Source organism: Onychomys torridus, chromosome 15 (assembly GCF_903995425.1).
Source record: "Onychomys torridus chromosome 15, mOncTor1.1, whole genome shotgun sequence".
NCBI classification, from domain to species: Eukaryota; Metazoa; Chordata; class Mammalia; order Rodentia; family Cricetidae; genus Onychomys; species Onychomys torridus.
The window spans coordinates 27,852,568-27,865,051 of NC_050457.1; the positions used below are offsets into that span (position 1 = coordinate 27,852,568).

At 44.4% G+C, this 12,484-nt stretch overlaps 1 protein-coding gene across 1 annotated transcript in view; it reads left to right on the forward strand.

Moving 5' to 3' along the window:
* Nucleotides 1–4,988, forward strand: part of LOC118596576 (baculoviral IAP repeat-containing protein 1a-like) — a 38,484-nt gene extending 33,496 nt beyond the window's left edge. The window contains exons 12-13 of the mRNA XM_036207488.1: nucleotides 1,922–2,086; nucleotides 4,538–4,988. Of these exons, the coding sequence (XP_036063381.1) occupies nucleotides 1,922–2,086; nucleotides 4,538–4,902 (530 nt within the window). The 3' untranslated portion in view covers nucleotides 4,903–4,988. The remainder of the gene's footprint in view (nucleotides 1–1,921; nucleotides 2,087–4,537) is intronic.
* The last annotated feature ends 7,496 nt before the right edge of the window (nucleotides 4,989–12,484 follow it).

The following is a 12,484-nucleotide window of genomic DNA, read 5'->3' on the forward strand; positions in this document are numbered from 1 at the left end:
ACAAGTTTTCTGTGTATTTTTGTGCATTTACTGTGTGTTTGTGTGGGGCTGTGGCATGTCCATGGAAGTTAGAGAACAGCAGGTGGGAGTCATTCTCTCTCACCATAATATGGACTCTGGAATCAAACTCAGGTTGTCAGGCATGCCTGTGAATAGCTTTACCCCTGAGCTGTCTCACCTGCTCTGACCCATAAACATAGAGGGTTTTAAATACATTTCCAGTCATCTCTGTCTGCAGTCATACAGACACACGTTCCTCAGTGCAGTCGAGAGACTGGAAACTGTGGTTGTAGTAATGCACACACAAGTCCTCAGAGTTTCATTCTATTTAGAGCTTTGGAACAGTTTTCTGTACACAGATCTAGTGTGATTTCTTTCAGTGGGTAGATGTCTATGTAACCCATTCAAGAATGATCACCTAGAAGCTGAGTGGTAACAAGTGCCTGGGATCCCAGCACTGAGATGATGAGGCAGAATTATGAGTTCTAGCCATTCTGGACTATAGGCTGAGACTCTGTCTCAAGACTGCCAAGACAAAAACATCAACCAGTTGGCCCAATTTAACATTCTTGTTTCCTTTGCAAACTAATATCACCGCTGGCAGGTGGTACATATGAGATTGGAATTTCAGATCTGATTTGCTGTTTGAACAGCTGTGGCAAGAAGATCCACAGCTGGGTTTTCATGCTGGCCATGTGGAGCTGCTGGAAATGCACCTTGCTTTGCTTTCAGATGAACAAGGAGTCACAAACAAGGCTCAGTTTGTGTGTGTGTGTGTGTGTGTGTGTGTGTGTGTGTGTGTGTGTGTGGTGTGTCTTGGTATCCAGCATGCAAGGGAAGCCCTTTATCACTGAGTCAACTGCTCAAATCCCTGGACTTGATTTCTAAATATCATCTTTCCTAAAGAAACCAAGGACTGTGAAGAAATATTTTTTCCTTTTTTTAATTTAGAAATTTTCTATTCATTTTACATACCAATACAGATCCTGCCTCCCTGTTCCCACCTCCCAACCCTGCCCCCATTTCCACCTACTGCAAGTTAAGGTCTCCCATGGGGAGTCAGGAGAGCCTGGTACATTCAGTAGAGGCAGGTCCAAGCCCCTACCTCCTGCACCAAGGCTGTGCAAGGTGTGACACCTTAGGCACTAGGCTCCGAAAAGCTCACTCATGCACCAGGGTCAGATACCAATTTCCCTGCCTGGGGGGCCCTCCAAACAGTTAAGCCAAACAACTGTCTCACCTATCCAGAGGGCTAGTCCAGTCCCATGGGGGCTCCTCAGCTATTGGTCCACAGTTCATGGGTTTCCACTAGTTTGGCTGGCCATCTCTATACATTTCCCCATCATGATCTCATTGTCACAAGACATATTTTATTCCAGACTGAGAAGGGGAAAGTCAAAGATAAATCTGGAATATTGCCACATTCCAAAAGGTCTTCCTAATTAGTTTCTGTGAGGCCACAGAAGTAAGAGACTTAGTCATCCTGTGATCTACAGAGGATCATGCTATGAAAGATTGGATGAGGGGTGGAAGGCTGTCAGAGCAGTGGACAGGGCTTTAATGAGGCCGGTGGATGTCCTCAGAGTGATGGCAGGAGGTAGGATGGCAAGGCAGGGGGCCAAAGTCTCTGTGCAGCTAGGGCAGTGACCTGCAGTGGAGGCCCTGGTTTAGAAGAGAGAGCAGAAATGGAAAGACAGCCTGGACCTGTGTGAAGAGTCAGTCTGGGGGAGGATGGAGGAACCAGCTGCAGAGAGCAGCAGGGAGCAGCTGTGTGCTGACCCCTTCTCTTTTCCTTGGAGAGGACAGTGAGGAGGAGGGCCTCGGCTAGGTGGGGTCTCCCAGACTGCAGAAGGTCCAGGTCATCAGCTGCTTGCTCCTGCTGGGACTACTACTGAGGATGGCTTTGTGGTGTCTCCCACAGCACAGGCTCTGGGTTCTCTTAGGAACCTGGAGGAACTGCTCCTTCCCACTGGGGACGGGATTCACCAAGTGGCCAAACTGATTGTCCAGCAGTGTCTGCAGCTTCGGTGTCTCCGAGTTCTTGCCTTTCATCACACCTTGGATGATGACAGTGTGATGGAAATCGGTGAGTTTCCCTGAGGGAAAGGGTTTCCCTCTGAGTGGAAGCAGTGGCCTCACTGGAGCTGTCTGCTGCAAATGTCTAGAATGGGAAAGTCTTCCAAACTGTTCCTCATTTCCACCACCACACTGTTTCATCTCATGTCCTTCTGCAGGCAGGTTCAACTGGGAAGGTCAACAGCTCCTTTTTTTTTTTTTTTTTTTTTTTGGTTTTTAGAGACAGTGTTTCTCTGTGTAGCTTTGTGCCTTTCCTGGATCTCGCTCTTTAGTCCAGGCTAGCCTCGAACTCACAAAGATTCGCCTGCCTCTGCTTCCCAAGTGCTGGGATTAAAGGTGTGTGCCACCACCACCCGGCCTCCCTTTTTTTAGTGGGTTACAGAAGCCATCCACCTGCGGTTTGTTTCCCCAGTACTGGAAATTGAACTCAGTGCTCCCAACACACACTAGACCAGTGTTCTACCCCTGCTCCATGGACCACTAAATCTGTGTTCTGACACCTGGTGTTCCATGCACCTGGCAGATCCTCTGTTAGTCAACTGAATGTTGACAATATGTAAACAAATGTGCAAAAGCTGAAACGTAGAACTGGATCAATGTTCCTGTTCCCATTGCTGAAAATTTTGTTATCCAAGCAAGTATAGAGTCAACCAGATGAGGACGCAGACCCATGTGCATTCTGCAACTGTGCCCTCCTCCTGCTCCTCCACAGATGACCACTGCACTGCTTTCTTTACCATAGAGTCGTTTGCCACAGACTCCTCATGGAAGGGGGTCCTGTGCATAGACTCTGTTTTGTCTGAAAATGTGTGTGGGCTTCATATTCCTAGTAACACATGTGACCAGAGTGATTGAGTTCACTGCTATGTGTCATTCCATTATTTGACCGTATCTGCACTCTGTGTGTCCATTCAGTGGGCACTTGGGTTGTTTCTACTAGTTGGTTATTGTGAAGTGCTTCTTTCTCATACAGTGTCCATGTCTAGTAATTTCTAGAGTGAAATTTCTGAGTTACCTCACATAGCTTGATTAAAAGTGTGTTTTGGGTTACATGTGTCATATGCCTGTATTTCAACACTTGGGAGATTCAAGAGTTCCAGCATTTCCTAGTTCAAGGCTAGGCTGGGTAACATGACACTTTGAGCACAAACAAATAAGCAAAGGAGTCAACCTCTCCACAGTGTTGTTTTCACCGTCACCAGAGTCTGCTTCATGTTCTGGCTCTGGTAGGTTTAGTCAATCCCTTATAGTTAAGCACTCTGATGATTCCTGTTGGTAAAAAACCCAAAGCTTTAGTTGAGGAATAGCTTTCAGATTGACCATCACCTGAAAGAAAAAGGCACAATAGCTGCTAAAAGACATGGAATTGAAAGGACTTCTGAAATAATCTAGCCTTGATATTTTAAGAATGCCTTAACTTTAAAAAAGAAGTCAAAAATGTATTTTTCAAATAGAAATAAAAAATGCTTTCAAGTTTTGTTCCCAAAGTAAATGAGAAGCTATGGATTTCTTCAGGAATCATATTGATCACATGTGATCAAGGGAGACTTCCTGAATATGTATTGCATTCACTTATGCTGTAAAATATTTGTTTAAGATACAAAGACATGTTACATTTGTTTATTAAATAAAATTAACCTGGGATCAGGAGGCTAAGTGATGGGGAGTGATAGGGCAGAACCATGTGTAGCTAGGGTTCTTAAGTTGGGGTTGAGCTGAAGGACATGATATGCTGTCTTTTGAGGAGCTGCAATCTAGGAGAGAAGATTAACTACTTGCTCCTCAGCCTCTCTGAGTGAGCAGAATTTCACTTCAACCTTCCAGTCCTTTGAGTTCTGTAGAGGGATAGATACCTAGATAAAGTTCCCTTCAGCAGCAGTGATAGAGCTGGTGCCTGAGAGCTGATGGCTACTGGTAGCTGTGGAGTTGCAATTGTCAGTCAGGACAGCAGTTGCTTAAGCGGCAGCTATTGATTTTAATGAAAACAACAACACATTGGCTCCATTTCCTTCAGAGCCCCTGCTCTCAGTAACCAGGGAGTCCCTCTGGGCTATAAGGGAAGACACTGCAGTCACAGTGAGAGGACAAGCTGTTAGGACTGTCGCCTTCTGGACTCTGCAGAAATGGAGATGCTGTTGCCACAGTTTCTCAGTTCCTTCTACTGTAACATCCCTTCACATATGTCCTTCTGTGAGACCAGAGGAGAAGTGCACATTGCCGTGACCATCAAAGCTGTGTGAACGCAGCTCCCTGACCTCTGCATCCTCCAAACCGCTTGCAGTTTGGCCAGGTGGTTCCCTATCGACCAAGCAGCAGCTTAGTGCTTTCAAAGAATGGTCTCTAAAACATCATGATGAGCATTTCCCACTTTCATCCTGGTGGGTGTGGGAGTGGTACCAATAACTTATCACCATTACTGAAGCCCTCAGGATATTCTTTTCATAAATGTTTTGTTTTCCAGCCAAGGGAGCAACCAGCGGAGGTTTCCAGAAACTTGAGAACTTAGATCTTTCAGTGAACCACAAGATTACAGAGGAAGGGTACAGACATTTCTTTCAAGCCCTGGACAACCTGCCAAACTTGCAAGTGCTCAACATTTCCAGGTATCTCCCAGAATCCATCCAAGTTCAGGCCACCACTGTGAAGGCTCTGAGTCAGTGTGTGTCCCGACTGCCCAGCCTCACCATTCTTCAGATGTTCAGTTGGCTCCTGGACGAAGAGGACATGAAAGTGATTAATGCTGTGAAGGAGAGACACCCTCAGTCCAAACGCTTGACTGTCTTCTGGAAATGGATACTGCCCTTCTCTCCTGTCATTCAGAAGTGAAGGATGCAGCTACAGGCTACTGGCAGTTCTAAATACCTAATTGTACTTAGTTGTTTTTGCTCCTTTGTGGGGGCCACCACCCAGCTCCCAAATAAGTCACATGCAGAGGTTTATTCTTAATTATAAATACCCAGCCTTAGCTTGGCTTGTTTCCTGCCAGATTTTCTTTTACTTTTTTTAAAAAGGTGTTTTTTCATTTTTCTTACCAACCACAGTTCCCACTCTCTCTCCTCCCCAAGCTCCCTCCTACCTCACCCCACCCCTCCTCCCATCCACTTCTCAGAGAGGGTAAAGCCTCTCATGGACTGTCAACAAAGTCTCTGCCAGCTTTTCTTAGCTGTAATTTATTCCCTTTTGCCTCTGGACTTTTACCTTTCTTCTCACTTCTGCAATCTTACTTTCAGTCTTACTCAGTGGCGGCTGTGTGGTGGGGTGGCTGGCCCCTAGTGCCTTCCTCTCCTTGATGTCTCTTGCTCTTTTTTCCTTTCTCATAGATTTCTCCTTCTATTTATTCTCTCTGGCTCCTAGCTCCACCTGGCCTTTCTCCTGCCTCTCTATTGGCCGTTCAGCTCATTATTAGTGCATCAGGTGTTTTAGACAGGGAAGTAACACAGCTTCACAGAGTTAGACAAATGCAATGTAAACAAAATAACACATCTTAAAATAATCTACAACACCTAATTTTCTAATACATTTTGCTCTTGGTGAGTATGGTGGTGCACACCTCTATTTTTATCATATAAGAGACTGAGGTGGGAGAATCAAGAGGTTCAGTCCAGCCTCGGTTGCATAATAAGATCCTGTCTCAAAACCAAAGGCATAACTAACCATCATATTAAAGGATATTCATTAACTGTGTAGGCTGATTATTTATTAAAGCCTGCAGGCCCATCACTGAACTTAGAGCTATTATGAGCAGTCCTGGTATGGTCCTCTTGTCTAAAGACTAGAGCCTTATTCAAGTTCATACCAAGAACCCTCCATTGCCAAGGGCAACAGGAAGGGGTGGGGAAGGGAGCATTGATCTTTGTAAAAACCACAAGGTAGGAGCATTTGATGGAGGTAAGGAATGGCCAGTTTAAGGATGAGTCCGTCCCATCCATGAGGAAGCACGAGTCGACTTTAGCACAGGATGCAGATGACTCTTTGCAGAGATGCTCTTTAGTCTTTGCAGGGCTTTTGTATAGTCTCCAGCTTTGGTGTGGCCATGCTTGCTCACACCATCTCCCATCCATTGCTGATGGGAGGAAGAAAGTGGGCTTAGAGAAGGCTGCTTTTGTTCCAGAGGCTTTTGAGAGCTTTGCATGTACTGTAATGGCCTTAAGTCTTTCTTTCTTGTTCCTTTCTGTTGTTTTGAGACAGGGTTTCACTATGTAGCTTTTAATGTCCTGGAACTGAATGTGTAGACTAGGCCTACCTGGAACTTACAGAGATCTGCATGCCTCTGCCTCCTGAGGGTTGGTGATTTTAAAACATTGTCTATAGATACATGAAGGATTGGTGGATATGTTGACTTGACTATGACAGCATTTTTCATTCCATATGTTTACATAAACTTCTTATTTGTATACTTCTGTTGTTTCAACTTAAATACGGTATGCTTTTAGTTTGTTAATTATACCTCAATAAATCTGGAGGAAAAAGATTTCTAAACACCTAAACATTTTTTTAAAAGCTTTGGTTATATCTGGGAAGTGAGTTGGGAAGCATTCTTACTTTTTATTCTACCCCTTTCTGTGCTGTTTTTAATTTTACAATTCTCTGTTATTTTCATGCTTAAGATATAAATTCAAGACTTGAGAGATGGCTTGGTAATTAAGAATACTTGTTGCTTTCACACAGGACCTGTGTTTGGTTCCCAGCTCCCAGACAGCCTGTCTCTATAGGAACAGATAGACTATCTTGTTTATGATCTGATTTGACAGTTAATACATTTGTAGTCAGAAATGTTTAGATGTTATATCAGAGTCCAGTGAGAAAACAGAAATGGCAGGTCATTCTGTGCCAGGTAACAATTGAAGTTACGCTTGACAATAATCTGTATAAGCAGTGCTCACACCAAAGAAATCAATAAATCAGTAATTAATGACTGGTCTTCTCTATGTGACCCTACTTCATTACTGGTAACTCCAATGTGCTCATCACTGGTCTCTAGGAAAGCCTGCTCCATCTGACCTGAGGGCCTCCCTCTGGGTTTCCTCCTCAGACAGCTCCAGCTCAGTCCTCGGCTGTTCCTCTTCCAACCACTGGGGGCGTCTGAGCTCTCCTGACAGGGTGTGGGTGCACTTCCTGGAACACCTCATCCAGCTGAGTGGCTTTCTGTTCCATGCCTACACTACCTCCTCCAGCTCCAGCTCTAGTCCTGGACCCTTTTTATACAACCCTAATGGACATTGCACATTCCACATCTCAACGCTAACTCTTAGCCTTCCCCTTCACTGAAGTGCTCTGATGGCACACTTTTATCTCTTGACTCCCTCTGGACTCCTCCAGCTGCTTAGGGAAATGCTTGGAGTTATCCTTAGCTTTTCTCTTTCATAGTCCATATCTAAGCTAATCCTGGTGATTCCACAAATACATCTGATCTAGCCGGGCAGTGGTGTGTCACACCTTTAATTCCAGCTCTTGGGAGGCAGAGGCAGGTGTCTCTTTGTGAGTTAGAGGCCAGCCTGGGCTACATGGTGAGGCTACATAGTGAGACCCTGTCTCAAAAACAAACAAGCAAGCAAACAACACCCAGCAGTTCCTACCTGGTTAGCCCCTTTCCTTTTTGTAACCAGTGGCGTATTTTTACCATGCTATCAGAAGCTCCCCTGGAAGTCAGATCCTGTTCTCCCTCTGCCTTACCATTCTCCACTGGACTCTCAGCTTAAAGCATGCCAGGCAAGAACTTCACCAACTGAGCTACAACCTCAACCAAAGGACAGTTTATGTCATTGGTATATTTGCCGAAATTGTAGAGTTATATTTAATGGTCAAATTGTAGAAGAATTAAAACAAAAGTCAAGAATAATACAGAGTATCCATTAATATTAATCAGCATTGTGGTCAGCAATACATACAATCAGGCAAGAAAATGGAATAATGTAGAAGACAGAACTCGGTATTTAGATATGTATCTAGAAGTGTGAGGAGATTACAATTAAACAGACCACGAAGATTCTTGTACATTGTAGTGAACATTTAAAACACGGAGTATTTTTTTTAAGTTCACTTGAAAGGGCCACAGAAATCTATAAGGTGCTAGAATAAAAGTGACATTGGATGCAGATGTAGCAATATTGTTAGTGAAAAGTGAGTTCCACTGGGGAGACTTTACAGAGGAAAGAGTCAGCAGTGTGACGAGCCTGTCTGACTTCTGGACTTTGTAGCTGGAGACCTTCTCTCTGACCCCTGCCAAGCCCTGTTAGTCCAGCAGCCCACTTATAGAATAAATACACAGACACTTATATTATTTAAACTGCTTGGCCATTAGCTCAGGCCTACCTTGTTTAGCTCTTACTCTTATATTCAGCCTATTTCTATTAATCTGTACTTTGCCACTTGGCTCGTGGCTTACTGGTACTTTACATCTTTCTTGTCCTGGCGGCCGCTGGCAGTGACCCCCCTTGCCTTCCTGTTCTCCCAATACTCCTCTCTCTTAGTCCCGCCTATACTTCCTGCCTGGCTACTGACCAATCAGTGTTTTATTTACCAATTAATCATCCACAGCAAAACTTCCTGTGCAAGAAAACACACTGAGGAAAAATGGAATTTTATTACTTAACAGTAAAACAGAATTGGTATTCATCATGTTAAGCAAAGTACACTGGACAGATAGTGCATGCTTTACTCACTTGGAATCTAGAGTTAGGTAGGTGCACAAGCATGAAGCAGAAGATGACTACAGAGGGAGAGGGAGGGAGAGGAAGGGAGAGGGAGGAGAGGGAGGGAGAGGGAGGAGAAGAAGGGAGAGGGAGGAGAAGAAGGGAGAGGAAGGGAGAGGGAGGGGAGGAAGGGAGAGGAAGGAGAGTAAGAGAGGGAGGAGAGGGAGGGAGACAGAGGAGAGGGAGGGAGAGGGAGGAGAAGAAGGGAGAGGGAGGAGAAGAAGGGAGAGGGAGGGGAGGAAGGGAGAGGAAGGAGAGTAAGAGAGGGAGGAGAGGGAGGGAGACAGAGGAGAGGGAGGGAGAGGGAGGAGAGAAAGAAAGGGAGGAAAGGAAGGGAGAGGGAGGGAGAGGGAGGGAGAGGAAGGGAGAGGGAGGAGAAGGAGGGAGAGGAAGGGAGAGGAAGGGAGAGGAAGGGAGAGGGAGGGGAGGAAGAGAGGGAGGAGAGGGAGGGAGAGGGAGGAGAGGGAGGGAGAGGGAGGAAGGAGAGGAAGGGAGAGGAAGGGAGAGGAAGGGAGAGGAAGGGGAGGAAGAGAGGGAGGAGAGGGAGGGAGAGGAAGTGAGGAAAGAGAGAAGGAGCAGGGAGGAAAGAAAACAGCTGACATTTTCCCATGCAAAATCTAGGATCCCCCACCGGATAGGACCGCACAAAGTGTGTGTGGGACAGGAAAGCAGAAGTGGGAAGAGGAAGGGTCTTGTGAGGAAGGACCACAGTGGGAGTGGCAGGTACCAATAGGAGACTGGTATACACAGAAACATCATGAGATCCATATTTTTATATACTAACTGAAGAGATTATTTTAAGACTGGATTGTTGACAGCTGATGCAGGATGGAAAGTGTGCACAAGACACCACTCCTCTAACACAGAAGTCAGGAGGGGCTGGCGGAACCTGGTTATCTGACCATGATGGCTTCTAGGTAAGAGAAACGGCCTTTCAGGTCTAGACAGACAATCTGAGGTACATGCCACGGCTGCTGGTAACAGCTAGAAGCCCTACTAACTCCAAAAAAAATTAAATATAATAATATAATAAATATAATAAGGAGAAGAAAATGTGCATCTGGGCCCCCAGAGTTCATTTTTCCTTAAGACTCAGCCCTCATGTTGCAGGGCATGTGGTTCAAAGTACAGACTCCCAAGGCTACCTGGCTACTCTTTAACCCTATTGCATGGGTTTCCTCATCTGTAAAGTAGAGATAACATACCCGACTTGTTTGGACTGTTAAAGAGGTTGTGCCCAAGCTTTTAATATTGTGACATGACATTGTCATCTACAAAGTTCATGCTGGAGAACCGTATGATCAAGTTACCAAGTGAAAAAACAATTCGTGGAAGAATCTCATAGTATTTGGTGTAAACTTAAAACTTTTGTGTAGGGGTCGTATGTAGCTCTCCTGGGCTGCAGGAAGCCTGGAGACTGGGGGTTGGGCTCATCTGGCCTTGTGGGTGACCAGTGTCCACACTAGTTAGTTCTCTAGGGCTGGTCAGATTGGGTGAGCAGCTAGGAAAATTCTTACTTGGGGCCTCTGGGTTTGCAGCTGTGTGTGAAATAGCAGATGGAGGCCGGAAGAACTGACTGTCCCCTGCACAGACTGATTTCGTCCTGTATTTTATGTCTTCTTGTCACATTCCTTCATCCCAGGCATGCTGCATCTCCATCTCAGGACCCTAGATGGGACAGAAGTCTCCCTGCAGACACTGTTCATTCAACCTGTGCTTCTCTTTGGCTTGCTTTCTTGCTTACTACTATTCCATGTAGTATCCACCTTCTGAAATTTGTTAAAATACTCTATGTGTTGATCATTTTTCTGGTTTCTTAGTTTTAATGGGTTTGTTCTTTAAAAAAAAAATTGACCTTAATACTGTTATATAACATTTACCAATAATAACCTAAATGTGCTTGGAGTATATTCAGGAAAACCAGTCTATTCACAACATTTCTTGGCATCAAATGAGTGAGTGTCTACACCAATTTTCCAGTTCTCTATGGATGCCAGCAAGGCGATCCATGATTTAGTTAAATACTGGTAGTACCCAGAGATACTTTATGCCAAAGGATTGTTCCAAATGAGCTTTCAACTTCTGTTTTTGACCTTGCAGACAGCTTGGAGTCATTTTCTGAAGTGCTTCTCTGACATCTATCCCTTTTCCAAGATAAGTCTGGACACCCTAATCTTTCCATCATAAAGTAAAAAGACCTGGATTCAAATATTCAAATCATATAAGGAGCTCCTTATTTGTTTATTTGTCAGTTATTTATCATTATTCTATTTTTAATTTTAAAAGGTTTATTTTTCATTAATAATTTTACACAATATATTCTGACCTTATTCTTCTCTTTTGCCAACTCTTCCAGACCCTTCACACTGTCTTTACCCACCCAACTTCATTTTCTTTCTCTCTCAAAAACAAAATACAAACAGCAAAAAACAAAATCACAACAAACAAACATAACACCAATGAGACAAAAAAGTCAAAACACAACAAAAAGTGCACACACACACACACACACACACACAGAGAAACACAGACACACACACACACACACACACACACACACACACACAGAAACACACACACACACAGAAACACAGACACACACACAGACACACACACACACACACAGAAACACAGACACACATACACACACAGAAACACAGACACACACACAGAGACACACACACACACACACACACACACAGAAACACAGACACACACACACACACAGAAACACAGACACACACACACACACAGAAACACAGACACACACACAGACACACACACAGAGAAACACAGACACACAGACACACACACACACACACAGAAACACAGACACACACACACAGAAACACACACACACATACACACACAGAAACACAGACACACACACAGAGAAACACAGACACACATACACACACAGAAACACAGACACACACACAAACACACAGACACACACACAGACACACACACACACACACACACACACACACACACAGATTCTTTTGTGCTGATCAACTATTCCCAGGTATGGGGCCTCTCCTGGGGTGTGGTTGATATTGTCAGTGACACTCCATTAGAGAAAACTGATTTTCTCTTACACAGCAGGTATCAATTGCAAATAGCTTCTGGGTTAGTGGTGGGACTTTCTGTCTATTTCCTTTTTCTGTGCCGGGATTTTGTCTGGTTTACACGTATGCAGGTCTTCTGCATACTGTCAGTCTCTGTGAGTTCGTGTCCCTGTTTCCTTGGAGTCACCCATGACCTCTGGCTCTTAAAATCACTCCACCTCCTCTTCTGCACAGACTCCAGTGTCTTGAGGGGAGAGGATTGATGAAGACATCCCTCAGGACTGAGTGCTCCAAAGTCTCTCATACTCTGCATGCTGTCCAGTTGTATGTCTCTGTGTTAATTACCATCCACTGAAAGAAGCTTCTCTGATGAGGATTGAGCTATGCCCTGATCAATGGGTATAGCGGTATATCATTAGGAGTCATTTTATTGCTATGATCCTTCAGTATAATAATAGAATTAGATTTTCCTCTAGACCAGTGGTTCTCCACCCCCCTAATATTACAACTCTAATACAGTTCCTCATGTTGGAGTGACCACCAACCATAAAATTATTTTTATTACTACTTTGTAACTATAATTTTCTATTATTATGAATCATAATGTAAATATCTGCTATTTCCAATGTGACCCAAATGAAAGGGTCA